Genomic DNA, 23,849 nt, shown 5'->3' on the forward strand with positions numbered 1-23,849 from the left:
CATAAACAATATGATAAAGTCACTTATTAACCTTTTCTGTGTAAAGTTATAGCTAATTTTACTACTTCAATGCCATGATGATAATGTCAACAAACCCTAAAATGACTGTAAAAAATTATGATTTAAGCAACTTTGCAGCTCAAACAATAGATGAGTTTTAACAGAAGAATGAATGTAAGTGCTTTTATAAATAACATTTCTGCCTTTAAACCCTCAAAAGATTGGCCACATTCACTTTCTTTGTAAGTGCCTCACTGTAACCTTCATTTTTGCTTTTTTTAAAGAAAAGGAGGGAGTGGAAATTTTTTATTTTTGGTCATCAACATTTTGCCACAAATGCTGTCGATTGAGCTTATCTTATTTTGAACCCGGAATATTCCTTAAAAAAAAATATATTTTCAAAAAATTAAAGTAGACAAAAAAAACAAAAACAAAAAAAAACAACAAAACAAAAAAAATTTAAAATCCAGAAATCATGAGAAAATTAGATGTGCTCCAGGATCTTTATATAGCTTTTTACAGTGTATATACCACTGAACAGAAAAAAGTAAACTAGCCTCGTTTTCATTTCCGTCAAAAATTAAATATGGCGCGACAATGAATAAGTTCTAATGGGTCAATCAACAACAGTATTTTAAAACTCATTGTACTATCTGTTCAGAGGAGCAAAACAAACAAAACAGGAATGTTATTATAGCGGTCACATTTCAATTGGCCTTATCTACAGCAATTAGATAAAAAATAAATAAAAATGTTTATGAATACTGAAACAGCAGCGGCGCTTGTCAATCGCCGGTTTCCTCCTTGTCAAAAGTGCTCAGTGGTAACTCATGTGTCAGGAGAGCGCCTGTCCGACATGCCAAGGATGTAATGCTATTATGACATGACACGGTTGTGACGCACCGGGAGTGATGACTGTTCATTTAACGCAGCCTGAGTTCAATATCACGTTCTCTCGAGCGCACACTTTGCGTACAGGTAAAGATGTTCATTAAAAGGCATGGGGAAACTCCGTCATATGAACACTTCTTACTGCGCATAAAAACATTAGAAAAACTAAACGTTAGACAGTGCAAATACGAACTGCAGATGACGAATACACGTTTAAATAATGGGATAGGCCTATTAAAAACATCCTCGTGCGTAATGTCACGCTCCTGTGCTGTGTAAAACATAGGCCCTTTAGGATTTTTTTTCAACAAATCAACGCAGTTGAAATATAATAATAGAAATAATATGAACAAGTATGTGCACCATTTAAATTTAATTAAGAACATAGTTTAATTCTAAAAGTATTTAAAATGGTCTCATCGCCAAATGTGTTTGCAGAACTGGCCTGCTTGTGCTAAACAATAAAAAAACGAAATTCTCACAAGTATAAACATCAAGAACAACCATCTAAAACTAACTGATGTATCGAATCACTGTTAGACGTTGATTTGTCACCAACAAATTCCCTCTTTCCCAATAACAATCGATCTTAGCGGTTAAGAGTGTTTTCTACGAGCGAATCTACGAATGCTCGTTATTTTTTACGTGCGTTTCCCAAAACTGCATTTAACATGAACGAGCGAGGACGCGCTTTAAGTGCTACTTAAGAGAGTCGCTGTCCGTGTGACAGTGCTGAAATGTGACCATAGTGCTGCTCCTCATTGTAACTTTATTATATTTGTGCCCACTTTTGAAAAGTATTCCACTACAGATTACAGAATACATGCTGTAAAATGTAATTTGTAACGTATTCCGTTAGATTACTCAAGGTCAGTAACGTATTCTAAATACTTTGGATTACTTCTTCAGCACTGGTAGATTTTTTCACTTGTTTTGACTATAAAAACTCTGCCAGTACAGTAAGACAAAATACACATGTTAAAAATACATTCTCTGAAAAACCTAAATATCTTATGCAGTGTTGTTTCTAAAACAAGATCAATCAAACTGATCTTGTTTTAAGGATTTTTAGATATTTTTTACAGGAAAACAATAAAAAAGTATTATCAAGAATATGATTTTTGCCCTAATATCAAAGGTCTTACTAGAAAAAAAGAAATTATGATCCAATGTGAATTTTCTTGATAAAAAAATATGATTGTGCCTGGTAATGTGCATGTAAAATGGCTAGAAATAACATTTTATCTTAGCATAAAGCTGACAATTTACACAAGGTTTATTTCTATTTCTTCTGCTCCAAACTTACTCCAAACTTACTTCTCTGTCTGCTCGTATGAATGTAACACATCATAAGAAAGTGTTTCACCGCTGTTCAAATGCACTTTGGATCACATCATATATATGTATAAATGTTTTCCATCTGAAAGGACTAAATATTAAATGAAACAAATGACAATAAAATGCTAAGTAATCTCTTCAGTAATCAAAATACTTTTTGAATGTAACTGTATTCTAATTACCAATGATTTAAATTGTAACTGTAGTGGAATACAGTTACTTATATTTTGTATTTTAAATACGTAATCCTGTTACATGTATTCCCTTACTCCTCAACACTGTTTGTGCATATTTTTACAATAATTTGTAATTTACCTCGCTAATATTTAAAAAAATATATATTTTCTGAAATATTCGACCCAATTAACTACATATTTAAATATTGTTTTACAATAATTTTGTGCAGAACCATCTATGTCTTTTACACAATCTGCTTCCATAATCAGGTGTGCACCTGTAATATTTAGTTTTCACACATTTCTCTCGATCTCTCTCGCTCCAGAGCACTCGTAAATCTACGAACATTTTCAAGTAGCCTACTACTTAAGTTACGATGCTTTTGGGAAACAGGCTGCAAAACTAAGATGAATAGTAAGATTCCACGATCTACTTAGATTTACGATGCTGTTGGGAAACGAGGCCCGGTTTGGTTAAAGAGCAGTGAAACGGCATTTGCTGCGGTCATTCATAAGCAGGCTGAGGAAGACAGGCTCTGAAATCGTGTTAATAAGTGGAACTGGTACAGAACACTGCCGATTCACGATCACACAAATACCCAGGGACAGGTCCCTCTGGCCCGGGGCGCTTCCGGCGCCCTGCAGAACAGCACAGGCCGCATCTTACCAGTAAAGACCAGAGACCAGTCTCATTTAAGAGATTACAATCATACAAGTTCAATACACATTAGAATCCATGACACATAGCCTGCCTTCAACAAACACATAAATACATAAATGAAGCTAAAGTGTGGCAGAGGCATCCGTGTTGCCCTGTTCATTTGGTACAAACAACATACGCCAAATCAACATACGACTGAAAAGAACAGTATGCTTTATAAAAACATGTGAGACCTCTCCTGAGTACAATAGTAAATCAGTTCCCTAAAAAGTTTGTGCATGTTGATGTTTTGGCCACGTGATCATAATTTGTGAAACTTGAAGTTCGCCCAACTCTCATTTGATTTCAAACGTTCCAAAAAAAAAAGAGGCATGCCCAAATATTTCTGCAAATCAATTGTTTAAAATAGTTACAAATGAAATGAAAATGGAATTGATTGAGCAATCTGCGCATATGTTTGGGAGAAATTAAACCCAGAGATGGTTCATAGATATATGTTTTAATTATAAAGACATATAAACAATATACAGTATGAAACTCATGTCGCAACAAGTTCAAATGCTTTGTAGGCTTGATCAAGTAGTTTTTTCACAGTTGTACAATACAATCGAGTGAATTGTGCAATAACAAAAACAAAATCGTTTTTGGCCATACATTTTATAATGTTATACCGTTTTTCCTGATACCCTGATGGACCAGGTGAAACAGTTCAGCACATATTCAGGTTTTTAAATGATAAGCCATTCTTTGTGAAATGATTGCCTGTGGGCCATGTCGTTTTCATTGCAGTATATTGCATAGTTCACCAATAACGCTGAAATGGCAAATTTGCGGTTTGAATTAACAAACAAATCCTCCGCAGACTGCGAGCATGCTACGTATGATTTATTTTTGTCTTTTTGTTCATTTTTTAACAAATAATCATTTTGATCCTTTGTTTGGGGGAAAAAGGAGAACATTTGAAGGATTTAAAAGCTTATCCCAATAATACTGGGGCCCCCATTTAATACTGAATTTATTTAACATTATTTGTTGTATTATCTAGTAAATCTGGATGAAAACATCGTAGTTGTTTAGCAGGGATTTTGAATTAGACCTAAACCCATTCCCAACAAAATATTTCGAAAGCGCATTTAGACCAACACAAGGATGATGCAGGTGAGAGTTCAGTGCGTGGAAGTCAAGGCTTGTCGTTGCAGTGTTTGAAGAGGTTGGAAGGGGTCCCAGAGAAAGAGCTGCATTTCTCCGCGCAGGTGGCCAGTGCCGTGCCCGAAAAAGGGTACACGGCCGCCTGTCCGAAAGGCGCCAGTGCGGTGGGAATGGGAGAAGTTATGGTCTGTCCTTGGTTAAGATAAGCCACCAACCGGCGCATCTCCTCCAGCGCTTGTGCCTGCATTAGGATGTAGTTTTTAGCAAGAAGCAAAGTTGCGATTTTAGATAGTTTTCTCACTGACGGACTGTGCGCGTATGGAATCACAGACCTCAAGCCGTCCAGAGCGTCATTGAGGTCGTGCATTCGTCTCCGCTCCCGTGCGTTGATGCTCAGCCGGAGAGATCTCTGCTCTTTCGGCTTCTTGGCGAGAGCACTCGAGAGCTTCTCTTCGTCGAACCCCGCACCTCTCTTACGCGATTCAAGGTGGTCGAACCCGTCGTCTTCGTCGCTGGTCTGCTCCCCGCCACTTTCGTTCGACTTGCCCGTTTGGCCGGAGAGGAAATCTGTGGCGGGTGTGAGGGAGAAACGGCCAGGACTTCCAGCACCACGGCCAGCGCCGAAGCCGAAGGCGGACTGTCCATACCGCTGCGTCAGGTCCAGCAGGGTGTCATTGCTGATGGATTTCAGCAAGTTTTCTTCCCCGACATTCATATTGGAAAAATAAATAAAACTAAAACAAAAAACAGAGACCAGTTCGAAAACTTGACAGCGCTCTTTAACGCTTCCTCGCGCTCTGTCTTCTATCGTGGACGTGCTCAAAAGGGTTGTTAAAAATGAAATCACTTTTTCGACAGAGTTCTTTCTTCCCCCTATCACGATGCACACTCGTGCAAGGCTGTTCCGCGCAGACAGTGATGTTGCGTGCACTTTAGACGCCTCGACTGAACTTCTTCGCGTTCTTGCAGTGCGTCTTGCCCTCGCCCTGGGCAGATTGAGACTCGCGCTCTGTCCTACATGCGAGTGAGTAAGAGCGCGAGGCCCCGCGGGATTATCACTCTGTCCAATCAGGAGAGCGTTTTAATGAAGATTCAACTATAGTTGTGATAAGTGCGCAGACATGATGGCATAATACAAGCCCGCGTTGAATTATTTTATTTTTTTATAAATTCAAATAAATGAACTTTGATGAGTATTTTGGACTTTCTTTTTCTATTGAGTTCACCAAACTGACACCTTTTAAGTAACCTGAAAATGTTATTGTTTTGAGTTTAACGAACCCATCTCTTTAAATTCACAGTAACTTAAATTTAACTCAAACCGAGGAAGGGATTTCTATTTCCCAGCATGCTTTTCACTTGACATGGAGAGTAAATGTTAAAATCAAGTGTTACATAATGTGTCTTTGTGCAACATGAATGTAAAGGGTGAGAATTGTTAGTGATTAATGTTTTGTTGTGTTATTTAGAGTAGTTTCTGCTATGTTGGAGTTTTGGAAGTTACCATATGGTGAAAAGTGGAGCTTGATCTTAGCTTGAGGACAAGTACAAGTAAAATTTCCTATATTGCTCTACTCATTGATCAATTGCTATGCTAATAAATCAAAGCATGGTGTTACTAATTAGCATGCATTCAGCATGCTAGCAACAAGCTAGTTCTAGCTAGTTATGTTCTCTCTACTTGAAGTATTTAAATTAAGATTACATGGTAATTTTAAGTTCAGTCAAAGAGTTACATTTTAAGTTATGTGCCATTAAATGTATGAGTTAGCTTAATCAATATTCTAAGATGAGAGCAATTAAAATACAAGTGTAGTACAAAATTAAAATCTGAAAGTTCTCTTAACCTTGGGAGTTTGTTAACTTAAAAATATTATGTAGCCTAACTGATTGCCTCATTTATATTTTTTTATATTATTATTTTTTTTATTCTGCTAACCTATTAAGGTTTAGAGTCACAACAGTATTTTATTTTTACCATGCAGGCTAAATAAACATTAGTAATTACTGTGTCACCATGTTATTGCTGACTTGGCGTGTGTCTCTAACACCAACTGGGGGTTGGACATGAAGACATTGAATGGCAGAGAGGACGTGCTGTTAGGGATTAATCGCATCGTTTGAAAGAGGCCCAAAGCTGAGCTTCAACACACAGCCAAAGTGCAAGGTTGCTTTCCCTACAACAGATGTAAAAATGGGAACATTTTACCTGGAGATTTCACATGTTGGTAAACTCAACATTGACTCTGACGTCGATTTATTAATTGTATTATTATTTTATTTAACGGTCCTAAAATCAGTTTGCAAATTAGGCTTCACATATTTCATTTTTTATGAATGAGGAAATGAGATCTATTTTATACACAACTTGAAATGAAAGTTGGGAGTTCTCTAAAAACAACTGATAGATGTGTGTGTGTGTGTGTGTATATGTGTGTGTGTGTGTATATATATATATATATATATATATATATATATATATATATATATATATATATATATATATATATCTGAGTGCATGTGCATATGTATATATCTGGAAGCCAAAAGTTTGGAATAATGTACAGATTTTGCTGTTTTGGAAGGAAATTGGTACTTTAATTCACCAAAGTGGCATTTAACTGATCACAAAGTATAGTCAGGACATTACTGATGTAAAAAACAGCACCATCACTATTTTAAATAAGTCATTTTTTATCAAATCTAGACAGGCCCCATTTCCAGCAGCCATCACTCCAACACCTTATCCTTGAGTAATCATGCTAAATTGCTAATTTGGTACTAGAAAATCACTTGCCATAATATCAAACACTGCTGAAAGCTATTTGGTTTGTTAAATGAAGCTTAACATTGTCATTGTGTTTGTTTTTGAGTTGCTACAATATGCAATAGACTGGCATGTCTTAAGCTCAATATTAGGTCAAAAATGGCAAAAAAAAAAAAAAAAAAAAAAGAAACAGCTTTCTCTAGAAACTCATCAGTCAATCATTGTTTTGAGGAATGAAGGCTATACAATGCTTGAAATTGCCAAAAACTGAAGATTTCATACAAAGGTGTACACTACAGTCTTCAAAGACAAAGGACAACTGGCTCTAACAAGGACAGAAAGAGGTGTGGAAGGCCAGATAAACAAAGAGGATAAGTACATCAGAATGTCTAGTTTGAGAAATAGACACCTCACATGTCCTCAGCTGACAGCTTCATTGAATTCTACCCGCTCAACATCAGTTTATGTACAACAGTAAAGAGAAGACTCAGGGGTGCAGTCCTTATGGGAGGAATTGCAAAGAAAAAGCCACTTTTGAACCAGAAAATCAAAAAGAAAAAGTTAAGAGTGGGCAAAGAAACAGACATTGGACAACAGATAATTGGAAAAGAGTGTTATGGATCTTAACGTTGAGCTTTTGTGGGATCAGCTAGACTGTAAGGTGCGTGAGAAGTGCCCGACAAAGCTGCACGTAATGAAAAGCTGTCTTTGCTGCACATGGAGGATTTTTTTGAGGGGAACTCTTTGAAGTAGTTTAAGAAGTTCTGAACATTTATTTTTTCTTCAAATTGTAATAGTAATTTTTCACGTTATTAATTTCCTGACAATACATTGTGATAAGTTGAATGCCACTTTAGTGAATAAAAGTACCAATTTCTTTCCATAAGAGCAAAATCTGTACATTATTCAAACATTTGGTCGCCAGTGTGTATATGTAGCCTATGTATATGGTTTGTGTATAGGGCTCTCTTATGATATGCTGTGGTGGGTCTTCAGGATTTAATTGTATCTCATGGTTTTAAATGTGCTTAAATAATTTTATAATTAATGTAATTATAATTGTATTTTTTTATCACACATTGGCACATATACAGAGAAATTCTTTTTTTTTTTCACATATCCCAGCTAAGCTGGGGTCAGAGCACAGGGTCAGCCATGATACAGCACCCCCAGAGCAGACAGGGTCAAGGGCCCAACAGTGGCATCTTGGCAGTGCTGGGGCTTGAATCCCCAAACTTCTAATCAGTAACCCAGAGCCTTAACCGCTGAGCCACCACTGCCTCATAATGTTTCTTGTGACATACAAATCAGCCTGATATCGCAGTTATCTTAATTGGTTGAGACAGGCTTGTTAGCTAATTACTAATTGCCCATTGTGATGTCACTGCTTTCACCTGTGTGTAATGACTGACTCTATTTATACTGCTCTTCATTGTGAGGAAATTGTACCTTTACAAAGGCTTGTTGCCGAAACGTTGGTAATAAAATAAACTTGTAGAGAGTGTGCAGTTATATATTTCTCTTTTGAAAGTTTTTGTCCTAACTTGCACTTCCAAACTTAAGGTGTGCGTTTGCTCAAGTGGCCACTGTGGTCTGTTAGGTACAGATCTGCATAAATAATCATTGTCTTGGAAAGTAGATTTTAAAATCTGTCAGTTTAGTAAGTCTGCAGTTTTACAAAAATAAAATGTTTATGTATAGCTATTAAACAAGCTATAATTAGAGTTGTTATAATCTTAAGTGTTAAACGCATCGCTCGGTGAGTCCAACGACGATGATGCACTGCCATCTTGTGCTCATTTAGAATCAGCTCAGTTCCACACCAAAACAGACATCCATATTGCCAAAATAATAAATTATTTGGTGCAATTAGTACATAAAATACACACTAACTAATGAGTTTTAATGTGGATAATAAGGCTAAAAGTTCTCCGCTTTTAAAGCTTAAAGCATTTCTAATTGGAAATCTGGCGAACAGTTGCCTGCTTATAGTGACAACTGAAGAGGATTAAATTGCACTATTTTTGCAGGAAGGTTTCCAGAATTTAGAGGTTTAGGGGACCCATTTTGCATAAGCTAAAGAAAAATAAAAAGGTAAAAAATTACAACAAAAAATAAGCTAAACGTTATCTTCTGAGAAAATTGTTAGTTTGGTTGGTCTTAAAAGAAGAGTTCACCTAATTAAAAATGTTTCTCTCATTATTTATTCACACTCATGCCGTCCCAAATGTGTTTGACTTTCCTTCTTTTGCAGGACACAAACAAAGATTTTAAGAAGAATATCCCAGCTCTGTAGGTCCATACAATGCAAGTCCACAGGATCAAAAAATATGAAGCTCCAAAAAGCAAATAAAAGTATCCTAAAAGCCTAATCTATAAGACTCCAGTGGTTAAATCTATATCTTCAGAAGTGATATGATAGGTGTTGGAGAGAAACAGATCAATATTTTAGTTCTTTTTTTACTATAAAATATACTCCCACACCCAGTAGGTAGCAATATGCATGAAGAATGCGAATAGCCAATAACAAAAGAAATTGAACTTTTAGGAGAAAAGAGTGCTTAGAAGGGCTGTATGAAAGTCGAGATTTATAGTTAAAAAAAAAAAAAAAAAAAAAAAAAAAAAAAGGACCCATAGCCATTCTCACCCATACCTATCATTTAGCTTCTGAAGACATGGATTTAACCACTGGAGTCATGTGGATTACTTTTATTCTGCCTTTATGTGATTTTTGATGCTTCACTTGCATTGTATGGACCTACAGAGCTGAGACCATTTAAAAAATCTTTATTTATGTTCAGCAGAAGAAAGAAAGTCATACACATCTGGGATGGCATGAGGGTGAGTACATGATGTAAGAATTAAAAAAAAATTAACTATTCCTGTAACCACGTTAATCTACAAATAATGAAGTTAAAATGAAACAATTTTTTTTTTTTTTAAACTTATGACTTTGTCCTTGAATGAATCCAACTAAGCCAAATTCTCAACAAGTTCTCATCTTTCTAATGGTGAAACACAACCTTCTGCTGTTGTTGGAAAAAGATTATCTTCCATTCATGATGAACAAACGAAAAGCAGTAAAGTGAAAACCACAAAACTCATGCCACTTCACTTTTACTTGTTTGTTTGTTCCTTAGCTGCTTGTTTGGAGAGTAAGTCTGTACTTTCACGTATAATACAGAGAGGGGCGCTATTGTAAAACAATTCAGTTCCAAATCCAGAAAACAACACTAGAGCCAAGGCATATGCAAACATTGCACCCTCTCTCTTTATTCGAGAGAATTAATAATTACATGTATCATTAAAATGTAAATAATATTAATAACAATAATAAAATCCTTACACGTACAGACTGTTTACATGAACACACTGCTTAAGTATGTGCTTAAGTATGGGGGGGGGGGGGGTTAATATGCATAAATAAGATGTTTCTGCATAGCACACACAGATGCAGTAGCAGTGCTTGATGCTTAGAAATGACTGATAAACAGACGTATGGATGGTTGGACAAACAAAGAGTCTGACCTCTTTTATCTCTCTTATTCCAGGCTATTCCCTTTGCTGCGGCGGAAGCAGAGTGTGATCAGCAGGGGTTTTTTGTGGAGCTGAGGCGAGTGGTTCTCTCAGTGTTATCATTCATCATGTGATATCAGGCTCTAAGGCCCTCAGGCCAAACACCCGCCAGAGACGTCTTCTGCCTCTGTCCTAACACGCTGTGAAATTATAGGGCTCCTCGCCTATTGTGAGAGGGGTCGCAAATTTCACAGCATTGCCATTTTTTCTGTGTCTTCAAACCATTTTCCACATCACATGATGATATAGGCTATGTAAGTGTTAGGGTTCTATGTGTATCACTCTAAAGGGACTATATCAGGCAGACGAGATAACAACGGCTGCACAGACCAACTCAATCTACTTGCTTTGAACGTCACAACTACAGAGCTTGGTAAAATTGTGTACTAATGGTCTGCGTGTAAAGAGCAAATGGAATGCAATGTCACACATACACCACACAGTAATAGCTGCTGACCTTATGTCCACATTTACATTTAGCAGACACTTTTATCCAAAGCAACTTACAGTGCCCTTATTACAGGGACAAGTGCCTTGCTCAAGGACACAATGGTGGTGGCTGTGGGGATTGAACCAACAACTTTCTGCTTACCAGTTCAGTGCTTTAGTCCACTACACCACCACCATTCCATAGTAATGGCAAACACATGGTTGTGTATGAGAGGATGTCTCAGCTAAGTAATGCAGCAGCCCTCAAGAAACCACACACAGTAGATGCAACAGATGCTCAAGCTTCTATTTTGTTGTTGCTAGGTGACTTACTGGTGCACTGAAGCACAAATCTGACAAAAAAGTCCTATATTTTGTATTGAAATATATTTTTAGAGCATTAATTCCATAGATCAATGAAATTTGATCTATGGAAGAGTATATCTTGGACTGCATAACCGCAAGGCATGAGATCTTTATGAAATACAGGTAACAGCAAACATTCACCAAAGATGCGTATATTGGGGGGGGGGGGGGGGGTGAGTTATAAGAAGCCAAAAGAAAATATATTTGGTCTAAGTGGACATTCTCAGTGTAGATCACATGATCCAAATAGAGTAGGTACCAGGTTTCAGTGGCAGCTCTACACTAGTGGAAAATGACATTTTCTACTCTTCTACTGGGCACATAAAGAGATAAAGAGGCTGTTTTTTGTTGTTGTTGTTTAACAATGGGACATTATTAGTGGCCTAAGCCAAAGTAAAAAGATTTTACTGGCACACTGTGGTTTGGAGGCTGTCCCGACAATGGTAACACTGCGACCTCTTTAAAGGAAAATATATTTAACGACACAAAGCATAAGTCGGTGGTGTATTGACACGCATGCAGTGCAATTGATCTGCGGCTCCCTGTTGCCACAGCAACCGCAGGCCAGACTACTCCAAGGTGACATGCCACTTGAGGACCATGAATCCCACTAAAGATCCCACAATGGTGTCGAGTGACCTCAAGGGGGCAGTAGCTGCCAAGAGCTGCATTAACAAACCATTGTTGACTGTGGTACCCAGTATTGTTGACTGTCTCAAATTATCTTTGTGACACTATATTGAAACTGTTTAATTGTGTGCATGGTTGCCTTTATTGCAATATAAAGGGGTAGATGACAAGAAATACTTTGGGAAGTGGACATATCCTGTGGTGTTACATGCCATACTCAATCTTATTTTGAACTATTTTAAATATAAATTTTCTCTAATTCTTTGATTATTATGCATGCACTTTTGGCTATAATAAAGGAGTGTTCCGGGGTTGAAAACAAGTTAAGCTCATTCAACAGCATTTGTGGCAAAATGTTGATTACCACAAAAAATAATTTCGGCTTGGCCCTTGTTTATTTAACCCTTATGTTGTGGTCTGGTTATTTTGACCCAGACAACTTTTTTTTCCCCCAAATATTTTATTTACTTAATCCAATTGGAATGCAATTCCTTGACTTTGTTCACATTTGGTATCTTTACATGTTTTTGGTTTTATTTCACTTTATTACACGTGTTCTAGGGATGTAAATCGGACGTTTCATCATGATACGATCTTATATCGATTCTCTTGGACTGCGATCCAATATTTGCTGATACTTCAAAGTCTGCTGCGATACGATTTCGATTTGATTTGATTCAGGGCCCTGCGATCGATATTCTGATATTGTGTGCCTATTTTACACAATCAATTCCATTTTTTTGCCCTCAAATGCAACCAAAATACAGTTGAAGTAAGAAGTTTACATACACCTTAGCCAAATACATTTAAACTCAGTTTTTCACAATTCCTGACATTTAATCGTAGGAACATTCCCTGTCTTATGTCAGTTACGATCACTATACTACTTTAGAGAGAATTATTTATTTCAGCTTTTATTTCTTTCATCACATTCCCAGTGGGTCAGAAGTTTGCATGCACTTTGTTAGTATTTGGTAGCATTTCCTTTCAATTGTTTAACTTGGGTCAAACATTTTGGGTAGCCTTCCACAAGCTTTTTACAATAAGTTGCTGGAATTTTGGCCCATTCCTCCAGACAGAACTGGTGTAACTTAGCCAGGTTTGTAGGCCTCCTTGCTCGCACACGCTTCTATTTTATTCTATCGACTGAGGTCAGGGCTTTGTGTTGGCCACTCCAATACCTTGACTTTGTTGTCCGTAAGCCATTTTTTCCACAACTTTGGAGGTATGCTTGGGGTCATTGTCCATTTGGAAGACCCATTTGCAACCAAGCTTTAACTTCCTGGCTGATGTCTTGAGATGTTGCTTCAATATATCCACATAATTTTCCTTCCTCATGATACCATCTATTTTGTGAAGTGCACCAGTCCCTCCTGCAGCAAAGCACCCCCACAACATATGCTGCCAACCCCATGCTTCACAGTTGGGATGGTGTTCTTCGGCTTGCAAGCCTCACCCTTTTTCCTCCAAACATAACAATGGTCATTATGGCCAAACAGTCCAGTTTTTCTTTCATCAGACCAGAGGACATTTCTCTAAAAAGTAAGATTTTTGTCCCCATGTGCACTTTCAAACTGTAGTCTGGCTTTTTATGCCGTTTTTGCAGTGGATTCTTCCTTGCTGAGCAGCCTTTCAGGTTATGTTGATATAGGACTCGTTTTACTGTGGATATAGATACTTGTCTACCTGTTTCCTCCAGCATGTTCACAAGGTCCTTTGCTGTTGTTCTGTGATTGATTTGCACTTTTCGCACCAAACTACGTTCATGTCTAGGAGACAGAATGCGTCTCCTTCCTGAGTGGTATGATGGCTGCGTGGTTCCATGGTGTTTATACTTGCATACTATTGTTTGTACAGATGAACGTGGTACCTTCAGTCATTTGGAAATTGCTCCAAAGGATGGACCAGACTTGTGGAGGTCCACAATTGTTTTTCTAAGGTCTTGGGTAATTTCTTTTGTTTTTCCCGTGATGTCAAGCAAAGAGGCACTGAGTTTGAAGGTAGGCCTTAAAATACATCCACAGGTACACCTCCAATTCACTACACCTCCTATCAGAAGCTAATTGGCTAATTGTCTAAAGGCTTGGCATCATTTTCTGGAATTTTCCAAGCTGCTTAAAGGCACAGTTAACTTAGTGTATGTAAACTTCTGCCCCACTGGAATTGTGATATAGTCAATTAAAAGTGAAACAATCTGCCTGTAAACAATTTTTGTCAAAATTACTCGTGTCATGCACAAAGTAGATGTCCTAAATGACTTGCCAAAACTATAGTTTGCTAATATAAATATCTGTGGAGTGGTTAAAAAAATGTTTTAATGACTTCAACCTAAGTGTATGTAAACTTCTGACTTCAACTGCATAATTTTAATATTTTATTGAGCTCTCTGAAAAGTGCAAATTTAGGATCCACATTGGGACATCCACAATAAAATAAGGTACTTCAGATGTTGAAAAAAATTATACCGATAATAATATAAAAAATAACGTGACACACAAGTGATCATCAATCGTTTGATTGCAGTTTATTCTTCTGTTGAATCCAATTCAAAATACTTACATACCCATGACTTGTTTCCAGCTATCCGTGCTATCCGCGGTTTTCTTGGCTACAACTTCCACAGTTGCAATGAAAAATTCTGTTACAGTTAACTGGGATAAATGTTAGTAAGGGTGTTGATGTGTAGATGTGTAAAGTCTTATAACTGATGCTGGACAGCAGTTGATTTCTCTTTCCCTCATTAGTGCTGTTCAGAATGTCGGCGTTGTCAAGACATTTCACATGATGGTTGAACTGCTCCATAGTACTTTAAAATAGCAAATTCTCATGTAAAATTCAAATGGGTCGCATGCGCAACGATATCGATGGAAGCCCGAATTAATCACGCATGTGAGCCGCTCTGCGCTTGTCACGAGAGCTTGCATTTTAAGTAGCGCCCGGTTGACGTGCTCGCATCTCGCGTTTAGCGGGAAGCCCAGTTGACGCGCGCGCACGGATAGCAGAGCGCAATTTGGCTTCAAAGACCCCGCGCACATCCGTGTCCCACATGAAAAGCATATTGAGCGCTCATAATGTGAAATGAATTTAATAAGGTTGCTACATCGCCTGACTGCAATAAAGGTACATCTTAAAAAAATGTCTATATCGATATTTACGTGTTGTACTGATAACATTGGATCGTTGGTTATTGGATCGATGTATCGATACAGATCGACGAATCGTTACACCCCTATTGTGTTCCCGGTCAGAAATGTCCGGCCATTGGAAATGAATGTATTAGAATACAAAATACAGAAATATTAAGTGTTCAGGAGCATCCCAATCTTTTAGATGAGCACATGTGGATGTGTGTTTGCACACAAAAAGTCCTCCGACATGTGCACAACATGCACAACACACACACACACACACACACACATACACACACACACACACACACACACACACACACACACACACACACACACACACACACACACACTGAGCGCCCTTTTGTGCCTCGTCTTTCCATGCACACTCTTTGAGGAATATTTCAAGATCTACTTATCATATTATGTTGTGTTTGGACTCGTTTGAATTGTAATAGTCTGCTGTAAGTTACAATGTCATTGTCTATGTTATATTTATGCTTCAGGAAGTAATAAGGACAAACATGACAAAAAGCCACTCCCGTTTATTATATTTATGTGTGTCAGTGGGACTTTCATACACTAATACTCACTGCAGTTTGGCCTCTGAGTGAAATAAATTTGCTCATTGCATTCTACTAATTGAGACCTTTCCATTATATATAACACATGGCTATCTCATCTTTTATGGTTTTACCTACTCTGAATAAAATAGTTGTGATAACAAATTTGCAAATGATAAGCATGAAACAGTTCTTATTTGTCAGCAAATTAAAAAGCATTATAGCACTCAGTGTTAAATCTGAATCTCAACACCAGGTAGCCTCTTACAGGAGGCACCAGGAAGTGCGGAGAATACTGGACAACCAGAGATGCTGCTGTGCTCCTTGGAGCTGAGGGCAGGGTCCCTCGGCTCAGGCCGGGAACCTGAGCATGACTAATGTGGAGGAGGCTCCTAATCATCTGGGAGCGGCATACTGCATTGGGGGCCCTGGGTCTGGGAGCCTCGGGGACGGACTGGCTGGGTGGATTCTGCTGCTTTGCCCCGTGGGGTCTGCGTAGACATCTGCCTATCAGATGCCATTATTAAGAGAGGCAACCAATAATAAAGATTATTATTATTATTATTATTGCTATGAATATATATCAGTATAATTATTTATGTATCATCATCATTATTACTAATTGTATGATTATTTTTTCATCACAATAATGAATTATTATTATTATTATTATTATTATTATTATTATTTTTATTTATTTATTTATTTATTTATTTTACAAAACAAAAGAATTCCATTGAAAAATGTCATCCGGTATTTCACAAATCGTTGATTTATTTACTAACTATTGTCTGTCATTTGCATGCTTTACTCCACATATTCTTCGTTATACATTAAGCAGAAGCCATGTTATGAATCTCAGAGTATGCAGATGCCCTGGTATGAATCTCTTTTGAATGTTGCTTGGCATTGTGATGCATTGTCTATGCATATGAATGAATGGTATATATATATATATATATATATATATATATATATGGATCCTCCAAAAAAAAAAAAAAAAAAAGAAAAAAGAAAAAAAGAAGCATTATTTAAGAACTGGTAAGATCAGCTGTATGCATTGTCAAGTCCAGATTCTAAGCTTTAAAATGACACATATTTTGTACTGATAAAGCAAGTGGTTATTAATTTATTATGCAATTATTTTTATTTTTACTTTTTTTCACAGGGAGTGCCCCCCACTGGCATGGTATAAGCTCAGTTCAAGTAATCCTTCTATCAATAAAAATATGTATTTTTAAAAATATGTTAAAAAAAATAATAATTACTAAAAAAGAAGTTGTTAAAAAGATCTAATGCAATATTGTGATAATTGTGATAATATATGTAATATGAGAGATTTATAAACAATCTGTGTTAGCACAAAACGACCACAGCACAAGGGTAAAAAAAAAAAAAAAGCAGTTACAGTAATGCACTTATAATGGAAGTGAATGAGGTCTGTCCATAAACACATAGTTTCAAAAGTAGTCACAAGTACAGGAATGCTTCACAGATATAATACATACATTTCAATAAAATTGAATATCTTGATGGTGTGAGAGCTTGACAGGCATCTCTCTTTAAACCTCTAGGGTCATTATAAGGTTCCCATTACAATCTCTCTCATCTGAATTCTCATTGGAATTATGATTTTGGTCATTAGTGCCAAGCTTCTCACAACAGTGTGCAATTTATCATTAACAAAAAAATTCAATATGCTGCACAATGTGATTATTTCTCTAATGTGCAACTGCAAAAGTGGCACTAAGAAGAACTGAACAACAACTTTTATTCATTTTTAGTACATTTATTCATGTAGCAGAATTACAAATGAGAGTAAAAGAAGCATAAGTGGAAGCATTAATACAAGGGAGAAAACAAGACAAATAATGGTACCGTTTTTAACATTGCAAGTACATTGCATTGAGATGTAGTGTACAGTTTTAAAGGAACGTTCCAGTTTTAAGCTCAAATAACAGCATTTGTGGCATAATGTTGATTGGCAAAAAAATAAATAAATAAATAAATAAATAAATATCTGAGAAAAAAAAGAAGCAAAAGTCTCAGTTACATTAAGTCACTACAATGGAAGTGAACGGGGCCGGTCCATAAACATTAAAATCTTATACTTTCAAAAGTATAGCAAAAAGACGTTAACATCATACGAGCCACAATCAACATTATGCCACAAATACTGTCAATTGAGCTTAAGTTGTATTGAACCCAGATCATTCCTTTAATTCTGGGTATAGTATAAAGTACTCAGGTATTTAATGACTAAAATGATAACAAAATGAACAAAGGAATGAAATATTTCAAGGGAAAAATAATGGTAAAATTTCTGTGCAAGTAAATAGCTGAAACACGCACACACACAACACCCACATACACGTGATCAAAAAGAAACTCTCTCACCTCTCTGAAACACACTCATGAGATTTCACTCATTTCCATACCAGTACACCATCCTATCTCATTCCTTCTCTCTCTCTCTCGCACTCTTTCCTTCTCACATCCACACACAAGAGAGGGAGGAGGAAGTTCAAAGCTTTGCTCTCAATGAGGATGGCGAGTGTTGCTTTGATCTCTCTCTGACTAATTTGAAGGTGTTCAGTTTAAACCTACAGGGAGAAGAGAGACAGGCTCCCATATGCTGCAGTGCTGTACCATTCACTCCTGCACTAATCACGTGCTTAGCCGCACTCTAAAGCACAGCCTTGACTGAGCATGCTCAACATCATCCACCTGAATGTTCGAGAAAAAAGGTCCTTGATTGGCTGAAGGATCCGTCAATCACTGCATCTTGATGCTGCATCCAATGTGGACAAAAAACAGGATTACTGTCTCAGCATCAAAACACTCAATAATAAAAACAACAACAAGTGCAGATGTTTACAGAAAAAGAAACAGTTTGTTACACCAACATTTCATCAGATCTGCATCTGACAAATGACAGAAATCATCCCTTCTTCTTCTCCAGTCTCTGGCACTGCAGCACCATGCAGATTTTAGAGTAGAGAAGAGGAAGTATAGAAAGGGGGGATTGCATGAATAATTGTTGAAGATATTTTTACTGTGACCCACTTTAAAGTCCAATTCAAACCTCTTAAAGGAGCAGCTCTCTGCTCATATCCCAGCCCAAGACTGCAGAAAACCGCAGCAGGTCAGAATCAGTGCAGAGATTCAGAAAATAAATTAAAATCACAAACACAAGGAAATCTGCTTACAACAAATATTACAATTCAGCTGTATAAAACAAAAATAATTTTGTGTGTAATTTGTTTAAAATTTGTTTTCTTGAATGCTCCTTTCCTGTCTTAACTGTCAGATAGGCTGCAAGACTGGAAAGAAATGAATCAGAACTGAAATGGTTTTCAAATAGCTGCATTTTAAACATTTGTAAAATGTGTTTTTCACAAAAAAACATATTTAAAAGTGCAGGTGTACTGTTTTTAACATTTTGATAAACAATAATCAGAGAACCTCTTGTAAGGCATTTGTGATTTCAGATACCTTTGTAATTTAAGTACAGAACATGTATGCACAATGAACGTGCACTCATACAATCGAATTGAAATTGGCATATATCCTGTACACTTTGGCCATCTCGCTAACCATATTTTTTTCTTTCACTTTCTTTTGTGCTCTGTCTCTTACACACACAACCCTTAAACATCATCATGACTGTGTCAAAGTGCCTTCTATTCCTTCTTTAACACACATACACACAAGCTCGCGGCCTCCATTGATCGGAAAAGCCATTTCTCCTGTCACACAAACATCTGGCTGATGGCCCTGGTCTGTGTGTGTGTGTGTGGTGCCGGGGACAGATGAGCTGTCACTGTGTCTGATTGATGACTGGTTGCTAGAGGACAGTCACTATGGTGATAATAGGTCAAAGGAGCCACAGAGGTCACACTGAATTAATTATAAAATTTACTGGAGCAAAAACAAACAAATATATTAACCATGGCTAATGTGTACCATATTCTGCATGATTTATTTTGCATATGACATGATTTATTGTGCATAATATATCCAATAATCTGGATATAAAAATGAGAGTATTCTGTTTATATTGTGATTAACACTATACTGATTACATATACATTTCAATTATGACAAGTTAATACAGCTCATATTCAGACAGTTTAAAGTAACAAATATTTCTCAGACAGGAGTTGATAAATATAGGTTCCATTTAGAGTGAACATCCATGATAAACTAATTTATTTTACTATTATAAATGTATTTATACTATTACTATTATAAATGAAAATATTTACATTTTAGTATAAAACTGTATTTAAAACCTTATTACAGTAGTAATATACCATTCACATCACTATTATTTATATTATTATTGTTGCATTGTTATATTTATAATACACTGGATAAAAAATTAACCCAAAAAAGTGCTTAATACGGTAAAATCTAGAATAACAGGTTTTATTCAAGTCAAATATATTAATTAACATGACTGAATCAACCTGAATACGTGAGGTAATATAATCAAAAACAATTTTAAGGGTTCAATACAAGTTAAGCTCAATCGACAGCATTTGTGGCATAATATTGATTACCACAAAAATGTATTTGAATTGCCCCTCCTTTTCTTAAAAAAAAAAAAAAAAGCTAAAATGTTGGTTCCAGTGAGGCACTTTCAATGGAAGTGAATGGGGGTCAACGCTAAAATACTCACTTTTTCAAAATTGTAGCCACAAGACATAAAAGATATGCATGTGAACATGATTTTAGTGTGATAAAATCACTTACAAACCTTTTCTGTGTAAAGTTATAGCCAATTTTACAACTTCATTACCATGCAGATATAATGTCAACAAACCCTAAAACAACTGTAAAAATTATGATTTAAACAACAGCTCAAATAATACACAGAGTTTTAACAGAAGAATTAATGTAAGTGCTTTTATAAAATTATAAGCTTTAAATTTCTGCTTTTAAACCATCCAAAAATTGGCCCCGTTCACTTCTATTGTAAGTGCCACACTGTAACCTCGATTTTTGCTTTTTTTTAAAGCAAAAGAGGAACGAGTCGAAATTAATTTTTGTGGTAATCTACATTATGCCACAAATGCTGTCGATTGAGCTTAACTTGTATTGAACCTGGAACATTCCTTTAAAGAGCTTTTTTTTTTTTTTTTTTTGTTTTCTTTTTACAGTATAGTAGTAATAGTAGTTTGTCTTTGAATTATTTTTAATCACAATACTAAATTTGCTTTCATAATCAAGACAAACCCTAATGAGAGTAATTTTATTATATATATATATATATATATATATATATATATATATATATATATATATATATATACACACACACACACACACACACACACACACACACACACACACACAGTATATATATATTCAGAATTTATAATTATAAACTGATTTTCAACAATATATTTCGATTTAGAACTCCACATACATGTAATATAATTGATTATGCATAGTGCTTATATATAACTATATATAGTATAGTGGTTGTTTTAAGATGTGGTTAATCTTGTAAGTAGTATATATGTAAGGCTGCATTTCAGACACCTGCATTACCACACACATACTTTTGCTATCTTACACATGTACAATCATACCCTCATCAAGGGAAATTACAAAATTTAAAAGTCCATGTTTGTGGGGCGCAAATGCCATATATGTAATGTTTATATTGCATCCAAACCCTTAAAGGCTTTGTTGCATCCATAGTGCGTGTATGCTTATATGATTTAGATGGACTGAATCATTTCTATCCTGCCCATTATCCCTCTGTTTTTAGCTTTGTAAAAGTCCTCTCTTTTACTTCTCTTTGCTCTCTCCATGTCTTCTAGTCCTCTCGTAAGAGTGAGGCGTCACAGTGTTCTTGCAGAGAGTTTTTTTGACAGAAGGTCAATATTTAATGAAGAGACCGTCTTTTTAAAATAAGTGCTCCTGTCCAGCACTAGAGGGTGGTTATGGCTTTTATTTATTCATTTAGGACCCTCACTCTTTCACTCACTCTTTCTTCCCTTATCTCCTTCTTTCCTCCCTCCTTCTCTCTAGCTTTCTATCTCAGGTTTGGAAAGAAGAAGAGCCGTAGTCCTTTTCCCCAGGGAATGCCACTGCTTCAACTTCCATCATACCACACTGCACACTGCACACACTGTCTCTTCCTGTGTGACGCACACATCAAAAGACACATGCACGCACACACGTCAAGGTAAATATAATTTTGTTCATAATAATCCTTGTACTTTTGCAGCATGTGATTTAGAGTATCATGAAAAAATATCAGTCTATGATTATAATTCTACAACAGAGGGTTGTGTATGTGTGTGTTTCCGTGTGCAAATTAATACATTAGTGAGAAAGACTTGGTGAGATCGGAAAGCATATTTAAACATGTCACGCTCATCTGCAAAGTCTCCATAACACCCAGCGCATCAATATTATCAGAAAATAAAAAGCTAAGGGCCAACACTAGAAGACTTTAAAAAAAAATCCTGTTTTGCCAATAACTATTAATTAAACATCATCACTTACATCAAAAGGGTTTTAATGAAATATGTATGCTGGTAATTTTGAAACATGCAGCAAAGAATGTGTTAAATGTGCCATAGAAAAAGTACCAATGAGAAAAAGTGTGTGTGTTGGCAGGTTTGAGTGGTTTACGAGTAAAAGTTTTTAGGTTACAAACTGGTAATTACAAGGGTATTATGCTATAAATGTGGTTTATGACATTTCTAGTGTCCCCATATTCAAATAGCTTAAAAAACACACTAAACAATGTTTTATTGAAAATGTAAAAATGCAGAACGTTTTTTGTGAGGGTAAGGTTTAGGGGTAGGGTTAGAGTTAGGGGATAGAATCTATAGTTCGTACAGTATAAAAATAATTATGTCTATGGAGAGTCCTCATAAGGATAGCCGCACCATCATGTGTGTGTGTTTGCTGGTCTGAGTGCACACTCACATACAGTATATGTGTGTTAACATGAGAGTGTAATTTGAAAGGACAGTTTCTCTCCTGTGTGTGTGCATCTGATCTGAATGTGTAGGTCAAACAACCATGTATGGAAAGCCTTAAAATTGCCAACTTGTGTACGGTTGAGTAGACACACTCATACACAGTGGTGCTAAAACCATACAACCAACACAGCAGATTGTTATGTGCGGAAGTGTATCATTTTTGTTCTGCATTAAAACATTGTCTGTAAGACACTACGAAGTCTTGCACTTGAAGAAAGCTTTGAAACATTTGTCAGTCTTCAGGACAGTTAGAGACAGGGCTGTTGTTGTCAACTGCTTTTCATGTAAAACTCTTCTCTTGTGTTTCAGTTATCGCTGAAATATTTAAATAAAAAAATAAAAATTCGCTGGTTTTGGAACATCAAATGAAGTTTTAATTGGATTGTTACGCCATGGCTCATGTTTAGAGATTTTATTCATCAGTTTTTTTCATCTGTTAAATCTGAAGCTCTTCTGATGAACTGCACACATTTGTCTTCACAAGTCAGCATTATCAGACTGATAGGGGGAGAAAGATAGAAAGAGAGGTTTGGAGACAGAAAGGAACAGACTGAGTCAAATACATTCAAATAGGACATCTTGGAGTAGCATATCGAAGACTGAATGCATTTAAGCTGTTTGACACACACACAAACATTTAAGACAAGCCCTGCATGCTCCAAGCTAACTGTAAAAAAAAAACACTCTCATTAGCATAGAGACAGGTTTAATCAAATCAGCTGTGGGTACAAATTAGCCAGTGAGAGCATAATGAGTAAGGAATTAATTAGGAACATAATGAGAATATGAATATATGGGAATCCTGGCATCTGCACATTATCTTCTGGTCACAGGACTCCCATAAGTCACTCTACCTCAACCACTCTATAATCATCTCTGTCTGTCTGTCTGTCTGTCTGTCTATCTATCTATATATCTATCTATGTATGTATTAGTGAGTGCAGGCCAGAGCTGGCTGGATCAACTAAAATGGGAATAGAATCAAGTTAAATACTGTCGGCATGTGAATAAAACACCCTGGAATGTTCCCATTAAACCTATACCCATGCTATAATTACATCTCAACTAAAGAGTTGTTAACTTGACATAATACACCTTATATGGTGTAAGATCATGACACAGCTGTTTACATTTAACAGTATGTGACAGAATATTCTTCCCGGAA

The 23,849-nt window shown here is 36.4% G+C and overlaps 1 protein-coding gene across 1 annotated transcript; it reads right to left on the minus strand.

Moving 5' to 3' along the window:
• Nucleotides 1-3,557: 3,557 nt before the first annotated feature.
• Nucleotides 3,558-5,211, minus strand: LOC127419414 (class E basic helix-loop-helix protein 23-like). Its single transcript, XM_051660783.1, has one exon. It carries the CDS (start codon nucleotides 4,928-4,930, stop codon nucleotides 4,247-4,249), a length of 684 nt encoding a protein of 227 aa, XP_051516743.1. The 5' UTR covers nucleotides 4,931-5,211; the 3' UTR covers nucleotides 3,558-4,246.
• Between the last annotated feature and the right edge of the window lie 18,638 nt (nucleotides 5,212-23,849).

Source organism: Myxocyprinus asiaticus, chromosome 28, assembly GCF_019703515.2.
Source record: "Myxocyprinus asiaticus isolate MX2 ecotype Aquarium Trade chromosome 28, UBuf_Myxa_2, whole genome shotgun sequence".
Taxonomy (NCBI): Eukaryota; Metazoa; Chordata; class Actinopteri; order Cypriniformes; family Catostomidae; genus Myxocyprinus; species Myxocyprinus asiaticus.